The following is a 22,894-nucleotide window of genomic DNA, read 5'->3' on the forward strand; positions in this document are numbered from 1 at the left end:
ACTTCACCATGATTTCAAAGTTTCAGAGAGCACGCAGATTCCAAGCTAAGGCATTTCAAGCAAGAAGCAAGAACACTCCAAGCAATCATCCATCCAAGATAGAAAAAGGTATTTAATCATGGCATCTACCTCTACAATTGAATGCATAGCAAACCCTACTATTGTGGAAGTAATTAAAAGACCTAGGCCCGTATTTCAGTTAGTCCCCAAGATAGAAAAGAAGGATGATACCTTAGGTGCATTTTCTCAAATCCCTAAAGGTGTTGTATATGCTGAAGACCCTAGAATGTACATCCATTGCAACATTGAAGAGTTAGGAGATGAGGAAATCAAAATCATGTATAAAACTGAGATATGCAATGATATCGACAATGTTAAAGCTGAACACAAGGTTATTGAAACCCTAGGATTCACAGAAATCCTTAGCATTCCTGAATTTCCTAAGGATGTGATTAGGATAGTGTTAAGCAGAGTTCATGGAGAATTTTTTGGTTAGATGCAATTCATAAGATCACCAAGGAAGTAGTAAAAGCTGTCACAGGGTTACCGACCACTAGTAAAAGACCAGACAAAAACAAGAAAGTTTCCAATGACCTAGTAATAGACCTAACAGGTGCAACATTCGATAAGAGATCTCTAAGGGTTAATGATGTAAAAGATATCAATGTGAGATTCATAAGTATGATATTAGGTTACAAAGCCACTCATGCTAATAGACTTAACTCAGTTTCAAGTTTATGCATTAAGAGTGCTTATGATATGGTAACAGACAATGCAAAAATCAACATCTGTGAATGGTTAAAAGATGAACTGATAGACAACCTTGGAAAGATAAAGAAGGATAGGAAAGGAACTTTCAGATTTGAAAATCTGTTGGTATGCCTAATGCTTCACATAAGAAAATAGGTTCCCGGTATAGGATATGACATACCGGTAGGAAAACAATTGACAGAACTATTTAATACCATGGGTGAGAACAAGGAGAACAATAGTCATGACTTTTTCAAGCATTGAAGATAAAAATGAAGAAACGAATAAGGTTATCTCAGAAAATAGTAGATAAATACAAAGATGATATATGCTTTGTTATTAAGAAAGATGAAATATGGATGGAAGCAGTCATCCCAAGGACAATTTGGGTAACCGAAATGGGCTATGAGACAGATGACCACATAGTTGAAACTTATGCTAAAGCACTTCTGGAAGCCCCCAAAGAACCTAAGGAAGAAGTATTTGGTAGTGTTGAGACCATAGAAAGCCAAATATAGTCTAAGAAAAGAGTAAAGAAGGTAGAGGCATTTGTGAGGAAAGGATCCAGACAAGCAAAGGCCATTAAGGAAGATGTACTAAAGAAAACCAGCATAACAGAAGATGAGTTGGCAGCTCCACAACCTGAAGCTCATCTATCATCAGTAGGTACTTCTTCGGAAGGTGACATGCCAGCAACTTTTAAAAGAGTTGTTAGGAAAAGAGATCCCTCACCGGCAACCACTCCTTCACCTAGAAGGACAAGGCAGAAGCAACAAGCAGTGAGATCTCTAGTTAGAAAGGTCACACCTAAGAAGATACTAACCCCAAAGAAAAAGAAAAAGACAAAAACTGACTTGGCACCTCTAGACATATTGTTAAATGAAATCACAGAGGAAGGAAAGTTGAAAAACATAGAGAAAATTTATGACACTCTATCCATTGATGAGAAAGGGCAAGTTGAGGAAAGTGTAATACTGCATATGGACATGTACAAAAAGTTTTTGATGGAAGTAGTAGATGAAATTCCTAATGATCTGTACAAAAGACTTGAGGCCAGAAGGCAAGCAGTGATTGAATTAGATAAGAAAATAAAAATAGAAAAACTACTTGCTGTATATCCAGTAAACTCTCCCAAGGAAATTGATGATTTGATTGCTTAGGCAAACCGGTTAGTATTCTCTACTGCACACCGGCATATTTCACCGATGGCAGGAAGAGTTACTGAAGTTACAGAGGAAACAAAAGATGGTTGGGACATATTCCTGGTTGAAAAGGAAAAACAAGAAGAATACAGGAACCCTAAGCCTATTAAAGTATATCAGAAGGATAGAGACAAAGGGAAAGGCAAAGTTGGTGGACCACCAAGCATAAAGGTTAAAGACAACCTACCCCCACTTGTGAAAATCACAACCACTGAAGACCAACCGACAGCTGAAAGCATGGATGTAGAGGATAGCAATCCTAATCCTGAAGTCCTATACATTGTAAATATTGATACCCAAAAGATCAACATAACAGTTGATAAAGATACAATTGACAAGTTAGATATGGCTAAAGAGCCTTTGATAACAGGAGAAACAAAGAAACCGATAGAGGATACAGGGAAAAAGATAGAATCTGAGGCACATACAGAGAAATCAACAGAGCTAAAGGCTCCAGAACAGGTTCACATGGAAATAGTGCCACTGGTAAGTAGTGAAGTAGGGAAACCAGTGCTAAAAGAAATGCAAACACAAATTGACCTGCCAGACGTCAATACAAGCATGGTTATTTCCACCGGAACTCAGACTCTTGGATCATCATCAACATTCAAGTCAACTAATGTGACTGAGGTATTATTAGATTCTATAAAGAAAATAACTGACTGCAGCTCACAGGCTTATAAAGCAATAGATGATTCAATACCATTTTTGAAGTTAATTGCTCCTAAATGTAATATAGATAATAAAGATTCTTTAGGACAATTGGACACATTATGTAAATATATTTCTGGAAATATTGAGAAAATAAAGGAAGAATCAGTAAAGGACATGGTAGAAAAAGAGAAACAAAAATTCTTTGATGAAGAAATAAAGAAGTGTAACAAGGACTTCGACACACTTCTACTAGAACTATGTAGTTTGTTGAAAGAGTATAAAAATCTGTATAAAGATACATGTAAAACAAACTTTTTGACTATAGATATTGACAAGAAAATAAGCAAGACACAAGATGAGATAAATAAGCTTGCAGACAATTTTGTCAACTCATAGGATTCATTATCAGTTTTTGAAGAGAAGTTAGCAAATTTTGAGGAAGAATTGCTCAAACTGGAAAGAGAAAAAGAAAGAATAATAAACAAAGCAAAACACTTGAGATCTAAACTGAGTCCAAGATTGGACTATTTAGCATCTCTGTAGAAGGAAATCTCAGAGGCATTAGAATAGGGAAGCAAAACACCGGCAGAGCATTTGCAACATCTCATCGGTACTGTGAAGAGGACTGAAACAACAATAAAAGATAGTAAAAAGTTTATGGATAGTATAAACTTAATTTTGGGAGATCTTTTTCAGATAATAACTAACCAGCTACAGGGTTGAGGATATGGATATAACTACAAACTCTACTAACATCTTGACAACCTTTGTCATTGATGCCAAAGGGGGAGTAGTAGGATGAGAAAGTTCAAAGACAGGAATCATATGCTCAGGGGGAGCCCTCATATTTTTGGTAAATTTTTGGACTACACATTTTGGATACTTTTTGAAATTTCTCACGAGTGTTGCCATCAATGCCAAAGGGGGAGATTGTTGGCATATGGACACTCCAATGAGACATTGTATGTGATTGAAGGTTTTGTCATTGATGGCAACCTTGCAATCCTATGGCACCAGCAAGACATCATACCGACAAAGCATTACACAGGCAAGACAGTGCACCAACATCAACAAGATCACTCTACACTGGCATCGGCACCGGCACAAAAGAAAACATGTATACCAGCATAAAGGCCGACAAGATTTTTGTTATGTAATATTTTGTTTATTATTGTAAGCCGACTTGGCAAATTGTAAAATGACTCTTGTATATAAAGGAGATCATTGTATACATTTAGAGTAGTAATGTAGTGAGCAAAAAGAAAATTATTAGGCAGACCTAATGTGTGAATTATTGCTCAAGGGTATATGTAAAGAATAGAGCAAGAACTGGTACTGAATCTGGCATTGGAGATGCTATTGTAAAGCAGTACAAGTCATTGGATTAGTATAATCCTTATTGTAAGTCAGTGTGACTTCCCATTGAGCAATGAGCTCTAGGCAGTTGGCCTTCCTACATGTGCATGCCCCTATTGTAGGTAATATTCTCTTATTGGCCAATGAGTGAATATTGTGGGTCACAAATCCCACTGAGGTTTTTCCCACACCGGGTTTCCTCATTAAACATCTTGTGTTATGGTGTTCTTTTCATGTGGATATTTTTGATTCTGTTTATTGCATTAATTATTGCATACTGGTACACAGTTATTTTATGTTCTGCATCTCAGTATCTGTGGGAATCCTAACATAGTGAGGTAGGCAAGAGAACACAGTGAAATAAAAGAGTTTCATTGTTTTGGGGGTTACAAGTTAAGGATGATGATTAACATATAGAATTAATGTATTCAAATGGGAGGAATACTATAAAAAAATCCCAATGAGTCAAGATTATATAGGAGTGTTAGGGATGGGGTTTAAGGTTGATTCATAAAAAGTACGTTGCCAAGAAATAATAGGATTTCTAGACGTTTAACTTTGATAAGTATACATTAGTTCAATTGGTTGGGAATATGAGTTTTCAAGTAATTGGGGGTATCATAAAAAAAATAAAAACACAAGCAAGGTAAAGTTTAAAACATCAATAAAGAAAAGAGAAAAGACTTTAAATAGGTTAAAGAGATCGATGAGAGAGAAAGGGTAAGTGTCAATGTTTGGGGGTGAAACATAATAGGTACCAAGGGAGAGGGATTTCCAAAATAGAGATGCCAAATGAAAAAGATTAGGTTTTTGTGGATCAAAGAAAAAAATATCACAAAATCACAAAAGGTTTAAAACACTAACTTATTAAGGACTTGAGTTAAATTGTTAGAGTTGTGGTAGTTGTGAGTAAGAAGGAAATGATATTTCAGAAATGTAAACACTAAAACTATAGTGTTAAAAAACAAGTAGTACAATTTGTTAGATTTTTATTTTGTAGTTGAAAAGCCTATAGGTAATGAAAACCCAAAAGTCCCAAAATTATAACCAATTTTTTTTCTTCAGGAAATCAAATTTTGTTAAATTTTGGAAATAACCAATATACAACAAGCATATGGGGGATAAATAATGGTACTAATGAAAACATCGATCAAGAGAGACCCATTTCCAACTATCTCAGATTAATTATCTAAGCTACAATAAACAAGATCAATAGACACAAAGGGGCACATATAAAAGAATAAATATTCACATTAAAATGGGGAACAAATGATGGCTCTAGTTGGTTATGTGTATCTCTTACAAGTAAATGAGAGTTTATATCACTCTATGAATAGAACAAAACTAGATAAATAAATGTACACTAGGAAAAACACTCTTTCTCATGATCAAACAATGACCATGTTGATGTATAAAACACAATATTTACAATAGAAGAGATAGATAATAAGTAAACAAATATATATTCATCCGAAAAAAATTGCATTCAATGACATGGAAGCATAAGTAAATTGAAGTTATGCCTTTAATGACAACTTAGAAACATAATTATACTTGAAACCTACAAACAAGATCTATGGCATAATAATGCAAGAGAATCATGTGTAAGGGAAATATTGCATCACTCTATTTTAAGTAATTGGTGATTGACCTAGATTAAATGAGGTTCTTCCTACCCAAAATAAAATAGAGAATAAACAATAAATTGCTAGAAGTACTCACTTAGTTCTTAATTATACCAATCCTTAGAGGTTTTCATAGACACAAATGGTTTTATAGGGAACTAGGAGGGAAAGAGAAGATCCTTACTTAGCTCTTGCAAATGAAATGCACATTTCATAAAGGCATAAAGAAATGGTAAATATTTATTCATACAAAAAATTAATAAGATGTCGCAAATAATGAAAGAAGAGAGAATAGATGGAAATGACTACTTTTTAATTAGTAGGAAGGCATGAGCCTATTTAAAACTATACAAGATATGAAAAATACATATTCTTCTAGAGAAATAACAAAAATACCCTTTACAATGAAAAAATCCTTTAACTATTTACAATACTATGAGAGATAGAGTATGTAACATGGACAAACACCCTATTCACGAGTCCAATAGAATTTCTCAATGGGATATCCTTTTCATTCCATCATCCAATCCTATGTTCTTGGTGGATTGGGATATCTTATAATTTTTTATTTTTTTAAATATACAATTATTGCTTTCAACTTTAGCACTATTTCAAAAAGAGGAAAATGTAGACATCTAAAATCGACCATATTTAAAATAATGATGATGATTATTGATTAATTTCATGCACAACTTGCTCAACTAATCAAATCCATTTACAATTTATTATTAATTAAAATAAAATAAATCAATTTTCATTCCATTATTTAAATAAAATAAGGTCAATGTATTCCCATCTCATTATAAATCAAAATAAATTAGATCTATTATGCCTCAGTATGAAATGAAATTAAATCAATGCATCATTAACTAGTTAAATAAAAAAATACAATTTAAATAAATATATAACTTCATAATTTAAATTCATAAGTCCACATAATTTACCTATAATTAATATATTAAATTGAATTAAATAAAAACACCTACTTGCACACAACCTTATTCTTCAAATATATATTAAGCATTTAGATCCATGATTTAATCTCAACCATTCACTTGTTTATTGAAGCACATCGTAAATCAAGACCTCAATCCTCCATCATATATAGCATTGTAGTAGAAAGGAAGCATGCATAAGCAATCAACCATAAGGTTCTCATACACATCATCAAAGGTATCAAACATCAAGCATACACATATAACTACATTCTACCAAGATCTTGACCTATTCATATTATAACCTATGTAGATAATATAGAGGAAAAGTTCACTCAACAACATAGATCTCCTTTTTGGTTAGGGTGGATAAGAATTATTTTATTTTATCCTCTTTATTCTCAATCCAAAGGTATTTTTAATGATATAGAATAAGGGTTTAATATGGCTTTATTCTCTTGTGTATTTTTTATTAACCTAACATCACAACAACCCTTTTGAATTACCTAAATAAAATATTCAAATAATCTAAATATATATTTTTAGATCCAAATGTGTAGTTTTCTAAAATATTTCTGCTAATATTTTAATTAGTCTTTATATTATTTTATTTTTTAGTAAAATTATTTCACTTACACAAAATACCAAGTTAGTTATCTTTTCAACAACTGTAATCAAGTTCATTTTATATATTTGAAAAATATGTTAAACTTCATAGGAGGTTCCATGTCTAAATGTATTAAATTGAGAGAGGCTCAAACCTTTACATAACCATAAAACCAACGAGCAATAGAAACTAAGGGATCACATCGAACCGAGGGACAAAGACCAAAATTCCTACTACCAAAAAGGAACAAAAACCAACAAGTATTTAGAACAACTAACAAAACCCAAAAAAAAAAACAAGGAGAACCAACATACCAAAAAAAAAAGGACACATTCCCATTGAAGGCACACACTGATGTCCTACCTAGTGGGGGGAAACACCAAGTTCCTATTTTGGCAGATTTATCAGCCTTTTTCTAAAAAAGAGAGGTTCCTATTGGAACCTTTCCCAGAAGACATGGTCAAGGAATCCCAAGTTTCCTTCACCTTGGACAGGGATGACTCTAGCCTAGTAGTAGTGGATGACTCAAAATGGTGTTGCTTCTTTTCTCGCCTCCTTATGATTTTTTCTTGTATATATTTGAGTGCAAAGAAGTTCTTCTCAGTTATCTCCTTGTTCTGGATAAATATATTCTCCATTTTCCTTTTTATGGATTCCTGATTATCATGCAACATGTCAACCACTTCCACCAAACCCATCATGCAATTACCTTGGTTTATTTCCTCATTAAGCTCCTTCACTTTCTTCTCCAAACCTTCCCACTTTTCAACCATTACAAAAAATTTACTCATAGCCATCCAAGTATCATGGTCCTTATCATCCCTGTCTCAAATCAAGGCTTTGACATTTTCTTTCACAAGGGCTTTGAGTTTGTTGATTTTATTCTTTGCCATCTCAAATTTTCCTAGAATCCTACCAATGAAAAGTTCATGCTTTTTGAACCCCTTATAGAGTTCATTCACTTTGGCTAGAAATAGGGGAAGTTCGTCTTTAAATAGAGCATTCTAAGGAGAAGGGGAGGAAGGAGTAGTAACATTGCTCATAGGGTTATCAGGGTTCCACTTAGACCCAGTGGACTAAGAAGAAGTCATCTCCTCTCAATCGTGTTCAACAATTACCAGCTTTTTAATAAAGCATTCACTGATAGGGGTTCGGGGTTTTTTTTTGATTTAGTAGTCCTAGAAGGGATAAGCTAGTTGGGATTCTTTTGGGGCTTTGTGGAAGCTATAGAATCAACCAATTTGACCAATAATCAATGCATGAGCCTAGGCCAAAAGGATTAATAGTAGGGCCACTAGTTGGGGTTAAACACAGATGAAAATTATAAGGCACGAAATGAGACCTTGGTATAAGGGAAGGGTACCATTAGAATTTTCTACCACAATAGATCGAGAAATGGATGAAATAATCGAGAAGGGAAAGTCCATCTTGATGCCATATCTTAAATGATTAAGCATGGGAAATAGTTGTGAGTGGAAATACTTAAATCACCTCTCTAAGGTGACAGATTTTATCAAGAGAAATGGTGTTGTTTCCAAATTTCCAATAGGTCATCGCTTTTGAACCCACTTTGGAGATGAGAAACACTCTCACCGGGCCTATAAATCTTTTGACATCTTCCTTATAGTTTCCCTTGGGAATTTTTGGGAAGGATGTGCCTTCCACAACCAACTCAGTGTGGCTCCAATAGTCACCATTGGCACTGCCAACTTCACCTTCCACACTTGGACTTCACCATCCTCATAGGACTGGCCAAATTTCTATGTTAACACGGGATCAATGACCTTCATGCCTTCCACATAGTTAGCTAGATTACCCTCAACCAATTTCTCATAGAGAGCCTCATTCTATTTGAATTAATCACCTCCCATATTCATTGCAGTAAAATCAGAGCTAGGGGTCGAGGCTGGAGGTCGAGGCTGGATTACACAAACTGGGATTAGAGAAAGTATAATTCAGGGTACTATTAGAAATGTAGCTTTCCCTTCCTTTAAAAAGGTAAGTCCAGTTTATGAAATGATTGATGTACACCATGGATAGGATACAAATAAAAATGGCGATTTCCAAATCTTTAGGACATAAATTTTAATATCCTCATTAATCATTGCACAAATATTTTTAGGTAATTTATGTTGATCCATCTAGATTTTAATTCCCTTAGGAAAAGGACCTAGGTTGGCTAAACTATTTGCAATCCTATTGCCTTTTCTAAGAATGTGTTGATATATCATGTGGCCCAATGTAGCAATGAAACCTTGGCACCTAGAAATGATATCTGCCACCTGCTAGCCTGGTTTAGTTGTGCCTTTTAACATCATCATAACGTTCTTGGAATCACCTTCGATGATCAATTTCATCCTTTATTTCGGGTAATGGAAATGCCATGAAAAGCCAACATCACCTCAACCATGTTGGAGGTTTGGATAACAAAATTGTCCATGCAAGACATCACCACTTTGTTATTTGAGTTTTTGATGATGCCACATCCTCCCGCCCTACCCGGGTTCCCTTTAGAGGATCCATTGAAATTTAACTTCAACCAACTTGGATGTGGGGGGAGGGGGGGCACAAGAGGTTCTATGTTAACATGGTATAGTCAATGTTATATCAATTAAACAATCAACCCTTAATTAAAGCTATTCAAAAAACTTATGTTTTCATTAAACAGGAAGTTAAAGATTTTATTGAGAAAATATATTTATTAAAATGAAAAATTAATGCATAATAAAATTTAAAACTATCAATATGAAATAAGAGAGAAGTAAAAATCCCATTAATTGTTTTTTTACTTTTTATCAACAATTAAATTATATTAGAAATTTTACACAACGCTACTTTTTTTAAAAAAATAGTTCTAAAATATACATTACAATATCTAAAATTTCAAATTATATATCACTTAAAAGTAACTCAAATTAAAACTGAACAATGATATGACATGACTCTATGTTTCCTGATGTTTCGCTGTACTTCATGCTATATGTTTCTTTTTATTAAAGGTCTTAAATCCTTTCAAAAGTTGGCATGTGTGCATGGTTTCCAATCATTTGTATGAAAACATACAATACCAAAGCAAACCATATGGAGGAAAATAGAAGCTGAAATGCCTTATTTACACATAATCCAACATTAATGTTAGAAATGAAGGCATCAAAGCAAGTTGTATAGTGTAGGTAAACAATGACGATAGGGCATGCCCATGCCGCATATATAACAAGCCAAAATATGAATGAATTGCTCAACTCATTATGAAATAGCCATAAACTAAAATGCACAAGGGAAGGCAAAATGAGGCATAAGCATACCTCACCATGACATGGTGTAGCGAGTTGAAATAACAGTTTGATAATGTAAAATGAATAGAAATAACCTAGCAGAGTAAATCTGGAGTACGGTGCAAGGAGTACCCCCTAAAAAAAGCCAAACACAAAGTCACTTTTAATAATAATACATAGTACCATAGTGTTTTAAATTCAATCATTTATTACCACACTCCCTCAAACAAAGTTTAGAAGTCATAAATGGAGGTGGGGAAATCATCTATGATCATCCAACTTATCACTAATTAATGGATCCTATAAAAAAATTGCATTACCCTCCTCTCAAGGTTAGTGTAGGAAGTTGTTCCGCTACTTAACTTCCTCACACAATAAAGAGTGCATCACACACACACACACACACACACACACACACACACACACACACAGATATATATAGATCCATATCTCAAGTCAACAACACATGCCTTATAAACAAAATACTTTACAGACTACACAATATACCTCATATGTTGGGATCACATAGGTCGGCCAAGATTAAAAAAAAATTAATGCCAAATAGAATATGCATGTTATCCACAATGCTTAATCATGTCCCAAAACCACGGGACCAAAAACAACCAACTGATGAAATGTGGATATCAAGTTTTATAGTTCTGTTATGGAGGAATAGAGAAATTGATACACTAAATTGTTGAACCAAGTATATCACCTTCTGAAGATCCATAACACGTACAAAATTGGTTATAGGTACATCTGATATCCATAACTATAAGTTATCCAAATTGCAAACCCATATCTATAACTATGAAGCAACACTGAGCAAGACATGATGAACAAAGTCACATAATTACTAGAGCAACATTAGTGTAAGTCAACAAAAGTATGTTCACATCAATGATAATAGGTATATCCTATATAAAATTCTCCTTCACCAAAAAGGGCATTATGAAAAAACTCCAATAGATGCCACCTTGTTGTATCGGTTTTGTTTGAAGTGGTTAGCATCAAAAAAGAGTATAGGGAAACGAATTGACTCAATTGAGTTACAACTTACTCATATGACTAGTATTTATGATCTGATGAAGGATAAATATGGTGTCCCCATAAGAGAAAAAATTAAAAATATTCATTTGCAACTATCACTACTACAAGTTCAAAGTTAGAAAATCAAGGGACAATTTTGTCTATTAGGGGAAGTAGTAGACTTAAGACTTGCATCCTTAAATGGTTTCCTATCTAATCTAGAGATGATTGATCCAATACTAAATGTTTGAAGTAGTGAAGATGAGATTGAGGACATGTGCATTCAATTTGAATAGTAAAATCATATTATTTCTCTAGAAAAAGCACATTGAGATACAACTCTTTGTCAACTTAAGGTAATCTTTAAGATTACTTTACCCTCTAAGTGAGTTGTAGACAATTGTTGATGGGATAATTTTGTGATCATATAAATTTGCAAAGGATAAGTATATGTTACTAGTAAATTTTTTATCTTTTGGTCAATACACAATGTACACACATATGTAAAATAACATTTTTGCTATATCAATTTTTTAGGGGACTATTGCTATGTCACAACGGGAGTTTGTAGCGGGTTAACACAATGAGGAGGAATATTATTTTAAAGTAAAATTAGTTTATGTCCTCTTACCCTTTTTCCTTAATGTCAAAGGGGGAGAGAATATACCATGTAAATAAGTGTTACCATCAATGACAAAGGGGGAGATTGTTGGAGGTAGAGAGAAGTATGTTTTCATTTATGTAAACTTATAGTATGTACAAATTTTTTTGGGTGTAGATATAAATAAGAGATGGATTGGTACATATGGTTTTATGTACACATATAATTAGCATGATTAACGAGTTAGCTTGTTTGAGGTCAGGGTAATAGTCTGGAAGTCCTCTATAGATATGGTTTTAAGACATGAAGCAGTCCAAAAATGGTAGATAGTCTATTTTTGTAGTCTAAATTGTGATGGGGAGATAGGAATACTTGTTGGGGTATATTTATTAAAGTTTCTCACAATACTATCTTACCAATCTTATGTACTTCATTTTATGATACGACCTAAAAATTTGTCTAAAGAACTCCCCAATAATATTCTAAGGGACATAGTGTTTGGGTTTACATTCCTCCATATTAGAAGAATTTATCTTATGGTTCTAATATTGACTTGAATAAGTAGGAAACATATTATATCTATATTTTCTTGTGGTAACTTCTTTGACACAAAGTGGTAGAGCTGGCAATGTTTCAAACTGTGGTCAGGTAGTGTAATCTACTTTAGAAGCAACTTGGAATGTTTCACATTCCTCCAGTTTGTCAAATATGGTAGTAAAATTTTGTGGATATAATCAAATAAGTATAAGTTACAATACCTTCAAGTTATAGATTCTTTGAGGTACAACAATCTTAGTTTTTGTGGTACCCAAGTCTACAACTAAACCAACATGCTCGATTTCTTATCTATGCAAGTGACTTTATATTGGTGATGGCTTAAAATAGTGTGGACTAGTAAAATGAAATACTATATATATTTATATGTTTCTATAACACTAATGACTTGATACACATGGTGTTATTTCTCTTCACCTTGTACCTTAAACAATTGTGTGCAGTAATATGTGCTTAAAGGGCTGACATTGCGTGATAGTTGGGTTTGCAGATTATGAATGAACCTTGCATTAAGAAGTATGATCTGTGTCCACATGATAATATGGTTTTATGTTAATTTAAGCCCTTTTCATTATTCATTGTGACCTATTTACCTTGGTTCATATACATTTTAGAGCCAACTTGTGTGGTATCACACGTTTCATCTAAAGGTTACCTTGTAGCCAACCTAGTTGATAATTCCATATGTTGCAGATGATATATATAAAAGATCAAATCATTTCAAAATGCATGGAAGAAAGAGAGAATGTGTAGATCCGTTAAAGGCATAAAACTAGAAATAGTTAATGGTGTAGAAAAAGAATCAGTGTTGATTGATCGGTGGGTTAAACCATCAATAATAATCATTTATCTTTCGCAAATTGTAATCTTTAGAGAGTTGTTTCTTCCTTGGGTTCTAGTGCTAAATTAATTTTGTGACCTTGTTTCTATTTGTGAGGCTAGATTTGGACAATAGATCCAAGCATCATTTTTCCAAATGGTTTTCCCCTTAAAGGTTTTCCATGTAAATCTAATGTTATGGTTATGTGCTTTGATTTTTCTCTTTTCTTTGTTGTTTAATCTTAGAGGTTAAGTGAATGAATAATTAAAAGTGAAATACTTTTGTTAATATTGATTTAACCCCCCTCTCAATCTTTGGGGGGGTCCAAAAAATGGTAGACCAACAATGAAGTCCATCAAAATGATGTCCCACTTCCTCTCTAGAATAATGTGTGGGTAATAATTCATGCTATATATTGGTGCTCTTACTTGAATCACTTGAGATTATAGTAACATTAATGCCCATTTAATATTGGTACTAAGGTTTTCCAATTTGCTAAATATTCTCCCATGCAAAGGCCACATTAAATATTTACCATAATGATACATACAAGACATAGTGTGGCCCCAATAATGATATTCATGTGTGATGCATTTATCATTAGGTCCCCTAGGTGCATTGAAAATAGTAATAAATTATAACATTATGCAAGGTGTACAAAACCCCATTTTTTACTAGTAATATGCTCCTAAAAGGAAAAACATTTTTAGCTCAAAAATAAATTTTAAAAAATTGGGAATTTATAGGAAAAAATTATCTACTCACCCTCTTGTACATAATGTCAAGGTTCATTTCGGCCAAAATTAACCCTACAGAAAGTTATTTACTATATCTAATATTTAAATTATTGGTGTTTATTATGTCATAGGGTATCTAAATTGAGTTAAAATAAAGCCTAGATCTAACTTTCCCCAGTGTCCTAGATGTACTGGGGTAACCAAAATAGTTGTAACCATTAGATGTAACCAAAAAATATACATTCAAATATATAATTAATATATCTTGTAAATTCCTTTCCAATTCTTCAAATTTTATTCAAACATAAGAGATGAGCATACAAAAATTCATAGTATCATACAAAAAACCAATCTCTTAATCAAGAATACAAGTACTTAAAACTCTCAAAACCAAATCTCTAATACTATGTTAGAAATATGATATAGGTCTGCATAACCAACATATTTATGTTAGAAAAATAAGCTATATATATATATAACACAATCACAAACCTGTGATTTTAAGAGATATAAATTTATAGATGACAAGATAATATTAGTAGCTCATAGAAAAGTTGAAGAATAATGGCTGCATGCAAAAATTTGCATATATTCTAAGGTGTGCAACATCAATGAACAAACCAAATACAATATAGGTAGTCAGTTTATATAGAGCTACGGAGAGGATGGAGGTGGTGAATTCAACCAATAAGGTGTGACCACCAATATTAAATTAAATAAGAAAAATAGTAGATCCTCTATCCTTTAAGGATGGTGAAATATCAACACGTTATTTCCACATTATTAGTTAATTAATCACTTTATTAACCGAGGGAAGGTTAACAAAAGTGTAGGAAAAATATATAAATAAAAATAAATATATCACTTTAAAAATAATAACATACAATAACAATCTTGTCTCTAATTATGATCACACAAACAATTTTGAGGAGAGGGCTTAGCCTAGAATTTCCAAAATGATCCATAACTAGAACCATATAGATATTCCCTTATAAGAACCAATTAGAATACAAGACTCCTTGTGATTTACAGATATTTTTATCTGTTATAGAAGCTATATTTGGAGGGGTTTATGCCATAGCATCTCCTTCATCTTGTAGTCACATGGAGAGTAAAATATGACTAATATTCTAAATAGAAAATAAACTTGTATATGTATATTTTATAGATTATGTATCTAGTTTTCATCTATGAGTCTCAATATAAATAAATGTTAGATTTCATGAAGAAATCCATTATTCTTTGATTGCACTTTACTAATCCCATGTATTTCATAAATAAAATTATAGGAAAATCCACTTATAAAATTGTCAAAAGTAGTAAACATTATCAATCTATAGATCTTTATTGCATTTATGGAACATGTAAATCTAGTTCACAATCAAAGAAAAAGAACAAAATTTCTACTAAACGAGTCATCCGAAAAAATCTGAATACCATTGAGCTTGAAATCCTAACAAGAATATAATAAATATCATGTGTTGCATTCATTTTTTATTTCATTTGACTTATGCAATTAGAATTAGTAAAATATCTGGGCTCTAAAAACTATAATTTGGTAGTTTTGGATCCTTGTGGTATTACTTATGGTGACTTGGTATGTATAGTAAGGTATGGAAGAGAACATAGTGAAATAAAAGAGTTTCATAGTTTTGGGGGTTACAAGTTAAGGATCATGATTAACATATAGCATTAATGTATTCAAATGGGATGAATACTATAACATAAATCCCAATGAGTCAAGAGAGTATAGGTGTGTTAGGGATGGGGTTTAAGGTTGATTCATAAAAAGTATGTTGACAAGAAATAATAGGAATTCTAGACGTTCAACTTTGATAAGTATACATTAGTTCAATTGGCTAGGAAGAGGAGTTTTCAAGGAATTAGGGGTATCATAAAAAAAATAAAAACACGAGAAAGGTAAAGTTTAAAACATCAATAAAGAAAAGAGAAAAGACTTAAAATAGGTTCAAGAGATCGATGAGAGAGAAAGGGTAAGGGTCAATATTTGGCGGTGAAACATAATAGGTACCAAGGGAGCGGGATTTCCAAAATAGAGATGCCAAATGAAAAAGATTTGGTTTTTGTCGATCAAAGAAATTATTAGAGTTGTGGTAGTTGTGAGTGAGAAGGAAATGATATTTCAGAAATGTAAACTCTAAAACTATAGTGTTAAAAAAAATTTAGTACAATTTGTTAGATTTTTATTTTGTAGTTGAAGAGCCTATAGGTAATGAAAACCCAAAAGTCCCAAAATTATAACCAAATTTTTTTCTGGAAATGGAATTTTGTTAAATTTTTGAAATAACCAATATACAAAAAGCATATGGGGGATAAATAATGATACTAATGAAAACCCTTATCAAGAGAGACCCATTTGCAGCTATCTCAGATTGATTATCTATGCTACAATAAACAAGATCAATAGACACAAAGGGGCACATAGAAAAGAATAAATAGTCACATTAAAATGGGGAATAAACTATGTCTCTAGTTGGTCATGTGTATCTCTTACAAGTACATGAGAGTTTATATCTCTCTATGAATAGAACAAAACTAGATAAATAAATTTACACTAGGAAAAACACTCTTTCTCATGATCAAACAATCACCATGTTGATGTATAAAACACAATATTTACAATAGAAGAGATAGATAATAAGTAAACAAATATATATTCATCCAAAAAAAATTGCATTCAGTGACATGGAAGCATAAGGAAATCGAAGGTACGCCTTTAATGACAACTTAGAAACATAATTATACTCAAAACCCTACAAACACTATCTATGGCATAATAATGCAAGAGAATCATGTGTGTAAGGGCAATACGGCATCACTTTATTTTAAGTAATTGGTGATTGACCTAGATTAAATGAGGTTCTTCCTACCCAAAATAAAATAGAGAATAAACAACAAATTGCTAGAAGTACTCACATAGTTCGTAATTATACCAATCCTTAGAGGTTTGCATAGACATAAATGGTTTTATAGGGAACTAGGAGGGAAAGAGAAGATCCTTACTTAGCTCTTGCAAATGAAATGCACATTTCATAAAGACATAAAGAAATGGTAAATATTTATTCATTCAAAAATTTAATAAGATGTCGCAAAGAATGAAAGAAGAGAGAATAGATGGAAATGACAATGTTTTAATTAATAGGAAGACATGAGCCTATTTAAAATTGTACAAGATACGAAAAATACATATTCTTCTAGAGAAATAACAAAAGAACCCTTTACAATGAAAAAATCCTTTTACTATTTACAATACTATGAGAGATAGAGTATGTAACATGGACAAACACCCTATTCACAAGTCCAATAGAATTTCTCAAGGGGATGTCCTTTTCATTCCATTATCCAATCCTATGCTCTTGGTGGATTGGGATATCTTATAATTTTATTTTCTTTAAAATATACAATTATTTCTTTCAACTTTAACACTATTTCAAAAAGAGGAAAATGTAGACATCTAAAATCAACCATATTTAAAATAATGATGATCATTATTGAGTAATTTCATGCACAACTTTCTCAACTAATTAAAACTATTTATAATTTATTATTAATTCAAATAAAATAAATCAATTTTCATTCCATTATTTAAATAAAATAAGGTCAATGTATTCCCATCTCATTATTAAATCAAACTAAATTAGATCTATTATGCCTTGGTATGAAATGAAATTAAATCAATGCATCTTTAACTAGTTAAATAAACAAATACAATTGAAATAAATATATAACTTTATAATTTAAATGCATAAGTCCACATAATTCACCTACAATTATTAAATTGGATTGAATTAAATAAAAACACCTTCTTGCACACAACCTTATTCTTCAAATATATATTAAGCATTTAGATCCATGATTTAATCTAAACCATTCACTTGTTTATTCAAGCACATCATAAATCAAGACCTCAATCCTCCATCATATATAGCATTGCAGTAGAAAGGAAGTGCACATAAGGAGTCAACCATAAGGTTCTCATACACATCATCAAAGGTATCAAACATCAAGCATACACATATAACTACATTCTACAAAGATCTTGACCTATTCAAATTATCAACTATGTAGATAATATCAAGGAAAAATTCACTCAACAACAAAGATCTCATTTTTGGTTAGGCTGGATAAGAATTATTTTATTTTATCCTCTTTATTCTCAATCAAAAGGTATTTTTATTGATATAGAATAAGGGTTTAATATGACTTTATTCTCTTGTGTATTTTTTATTGACCTAACATCACAACAACCCTTTTCAATTAGCTAAATAAAATATTCAAATAATCTAAATATATATTTTTATTTCCAAATGTGTAGTTTTCTAAAATATTTCTACTAATATTTTAGCTAGTCTTTATATTATTTTATTTTTTAGTAAAATTATTTCATTTACACAAAATACAAAGTTAGTTATCTTTTCAACAACTGTAATCAAGTTCATTTTATATATTTGAAAAATATGTTAAACTTCAAAAGAGGTTCCATGTCTAAATGTATTAAATTGAGAGAGGCTCAAACCTTTACATAACCATAAAACCAACGAGCAATAAAAACTAACGGATCACATGGGGTGAGGGATAAAGACCAAAATGCCTACTACCAGAAAGGAAAAAAAACCAACAAGTATTTAGAACAACTAGCAAAACCCAAAAAATAAAACAAGTAGAACCAACATACCAAAAAAAAAAAGGACACATTCCCATTGAAGGCACAAACTGATGTCCTACCTAGTGGGGGTAAACACCAAGTTCATACTTTGGCAGATTTGTCTACCTTTTTCTAAAAAAGAGAGGTTCCTATTGGAACCTTTCCCAGAGGACATGGTCGAGGAATCCCAAGTTTCCTTCACCTTGGACATGGATGACTCTAGCCTAGTGGTAGTAGAGGACTCTAAATGGTGTTGCTTCTTTTCTCCTCTCCTTATGATTTTGTCTTGTATATATTTGAGTGCAAAGAAGTTCTTCTCAGTCATCTCCTTTTTCTGCACAAATATATTCTCCATTTTCCTTTTTATGGATTTTTGATTATCATGCAACATGTCAACCACTTCCACCAAACCCATCATGTAATTACCTTTGTTTATTTTCTCATTAAGCTCCTTCACTTTCTTCTCCAACCTTCCCACTTTTCAACCATTACAACAAATTTACTCGTAGCCATCCATGTATCATGCTCCTTATCATCCCTATCTCAAATTGAGGCTTTGGCATTTTCTTTGGCAAGCGTTTTGAGTTTGTTGATTTTATTCTTTGCCATCTCAAATTGTCCTAGAGTCCTACCAATGAAAAGTTCATGGTTTTTGAACCCCTCATAGAGTTCATTCACTTTGGCTGCAAACAGGGGAAGTTCCTCTTTAAATAGAGCATTTTGAGGAGAAGGGGAGCAAGGAGTAGCAACATTGCTCACAGGGTTATTAGGGGTCCACTTAGACCTAGTGGACTAAGAAGAAGTCATCTCATCTCAATCTTGTTCAACAATTAGCAACTTTTTAATAAAGCATTCACTAATAGGGGGTTGGGAATTTTTTTTTATTTAGTAGTCCTAGAAGGGCTAAGCTAGTTGGGATTCTTTTGGGGCATTGCGGAAGCTATAGAATCAACCAATTTGATCGATAACTCAACACACAAACCTTGGCCAAAAGGTTTAATGGTAGGGCCACTAGTTCAGGTTAAACCTGGGTGAAAATTATAAGGCATTAAATGAGACCATGGTATAATGGAAGGGTACCTTTAGAATTTTCTACCACAATAGATCGAGAAATGCATGAAATAATCAAGAAGGGAAAGTCCATCTTGATGCCATACCTTAAATGATTAAGCATGGGAAATAGTTGAGTGAAAATACTTAAATCACCTCTCTAAGGTGACAAATTTTTAGCAAGAGAAATGGTGCTCTTTCCAAATTTCCAATAGGTCATCCCTTTTGAACCCACTTTGGACATGAGAAACACTCTCACCGGGCCTATAAATCTTTTGAAGTCTTCCTTATACCCTTGGGATTTTTCGGGAAGCATGTGCCTTCCACAACCAACTCAGTGTGGCTCCAATAGTCACCATTGACACTGCCAACTTCACCTTCCACACTTGGACTTCACCGTCCTCCTAGGATTGGCCAAATTGTTATGTTAACATGGGATCAAAGACCTTCATGCCTTCCACATAGTTAGCTAGATTACCCTCAACCACTTTCTCCTAGAGAGCCTCATTCTATTTGAATTAAATCACCTCCCATATTCATTGTAGTAATATTAGAGCCAGGGGACGAGGCTGGATTACACAAAATGGGATTAGAGAAAGTAAAATTCAGGGTACTATTAGAAATGTAGCTTTCCCTTCCTTTAAAAAGGTAAGTCCAGTTTATGAAATGATTGATGTACACCATGGATAGGATACAAAGAAAAATGGTGATTTCCAAATCTTTAGGACATAAATTTTAATATCCTCATTAATCATTGCACAAATATTTGTACGTAATTTGTGTTGATCCATCTAGATTTTAATCCCCTTAGAAAAAGGACCTAGGTTGACTAAACTATCTGCAATCCTATTGCCTTTTCTAAGAATGTGTTGATATATCGTGTGGCCCAATGTGGCAATGAAACCTTGGCACCTAGAAATGATATCTGCCACCTACCAGCCTGTTTTAGTTGTGCCTTTTAACATCATAATAACATTCTTGGAATCTCCTTTGATGATTAATTTCATCCTTTATTTTGGGTAATGGAAATGCCATGAAAAGCCTCCATCACCTCAGCCATGCTGGAGGTTTGGATACCAAAATTGACCATGCAGGACATCGCCACTTTGTTATTTGAGTTTCTGATGATACCACCTCCTCCCACCCTACCCAGGTACCCTTTAGAGGATCCATTGAAATTTAACTTCAACCAACTTGGATGTGGGGGGGGGGGTGCACAAGAGGTTCTATGTTAAGATGGTATAGTCAATGTTATATCAATTAAACAGTCAACCCAAAATTAAAGCTATTCAAAAAAATTTATGTTTTCAGTAAACAAGAATTTAAAGATTTTATTGAGAAAATATATTTATTAAAATGAAAAATTAGTGCATAATAAAATTTAAAACTATCAATATGAAATAAGAGAGAAGTAAAAATCAGAAATACGATTAATTTTTTTTTACTTTTTATCAACAATTAAATTATATTATAAATTTTACACAACACTACAGTTTTTAAGAAATAATTCTAAAATATACATTACAGTATCTAAAATTTCAAATTATATATCACTGAAAAGTAACTCAAATTAAAACTGAACAATGAGATGACATGGGTCGATGTTTCTTGATTTTCGCTGTACTTCATGCTATATGTTTCTTTTTATTAAAGGTCTTAAATCCTTTCAAAAGTTGGCATGTGTGCATGGTTTCCAATCATTTGTATGAAATAGCCATAAACTAAAATGCACAAGGAAGGCAAAATGAGGCATAAGCATACCTCACCATGACATGGTGTAGCGAGTTGAAATAACAGTTTGATGATGTAAAATGAATAAAAATAACCTAGCAGAGTAAATCTGGAGTACGGTGCCAGGAGTAACCCAAAAAAAAAGCCAAATACAAAGTCACTTTTAATAATAATACATGGTACCATAGTTTTTTAAATTCAATCATTTATTAGCGCACTCCCTCAAACGAAGTTTAGAAGTCATAAATGGAGGTGAGGAAATCATCTATGATCATCTAACTTATCACTAATTAACGGATCCTGTAACCCTAAAAATGTACAGTTCCAACGTTGTTAGGTCGAGACTGCATAAATGACCTAATCATCCATCTGGGGTTTGAATCCTATAGCTGATGCAACTGTGTGAGCCTTATCTCTACAAGTGCACCATCAGTTAGGAAGATAAAAGAGTGTCAAATGGGACCTACTGTCTACAAACCAAAAATCAAGGTTCGAAAAAATGTTTCTTGTGAGCTCAAACGGGGATTACCTAAATGACCTTATTAAATCATAAAATTAAAAGTGGTCTGAATGCTCTGGTCAGATAATGTATGCCCTGCCGATTGTACAAAAGATTCTGCATCAGTCGATTCATATATCACCTGTTGTTCTTCTGCCATTTTCTCCTCAACCGGTCTATTCCGTTGATCATTAATGGTTTCTCCTCCTTGGGCTGGTTGCTCTTCGTGAGCGGCCTTCTCAAAGGTTTGATTGTTGTTATCACGGAAGTATCTTCCTGGAACGACGTCGCACGCAGAGCCAACAGCAATGGCAGCTGTTCGAATAGCCTGCGGTGACGGATTTCTCTCTACATTTGCCACCTCCAAGTTGAACTGCGAGTCTGGGAAATTGAAACATGTTGCGTTGGGTCCTCGGAGGCACAAGAGCGCAGTGTCATAAGCCCGAGCTGCAGCGTGAGGAGTAAAATATGATCCCAGCGATATGCGCGATCTCTTTCCAGATCGAATCTCGGCTACATATTTTCCCCATTTCCTCTTTCTCACACCTCTAAATCTCATTTCTTTCTCCCCATCTTCTCCAGCATCCGCCATGAAGCTTCAATCGTCTAGATTATCAAAGTATGGAATGTTTGAGTAAAATTCGAGGGGCTAGTTATTATTTGTACCGTGTGGTTATCTCACGTCAAATAAACACATGTGAAAATGGGCGGAAATGCGCCGTCCAGGGTGTACTGTTGTGGTCGGCGCATGGCTTTTTTTTTTGAGCAGGGTCAAATCTTTAATAAAACTACAGCTGTTTAT

The 22,894-nt window shown here is 33.1% G+C and overlaps 1 protein-coding gene across 1 annotated transcript; it reads right to left on the reverse strand.

Annotated features, from left to right (window-relative positions):
• Window positions 1–22,135: 22,135 nt before the first annotated feature.
• LOC131069198 (ethylene-responsive transcription factor ERF011) lies at window positions 22,136–22,684 on the reverse strand. The gene has a single exon (XM_058004557.2). It carries the CDS (start codon window positions 22,682–22,684, stop codon window positions 22,136–22,138), a length of 549 nt encoding a protein of 182 aa, XP_057860540.2.
• Window positions 22,685–22,894: the final 210 nt, after the last annotated feature.

This window comes from Cryptomeria japonica, chromosome 3, assembly GCF_030272615.1.
Source record: "Cryptomeria japonica chromosome 3, Sugi_1.0, whole genome shotgun sequence".
Classification (NCBI taxonomy): Eukaryota; Viridiplantae; Streptophyta; class Pinopsida; order Cupressales; family Cupressaceae; genus Cryptomeria; species Cryptomeria japonica.

Excerpts from the sequence above, each read along its gene's own strand:
- LOC131069198 (XM_058004557.2), bottom strand. The coding sequence starts at position 22,684 with ATGGCGGATGCTGGAGAAGATGGGGAGAAAGAAATGAGATTTAGAGGT.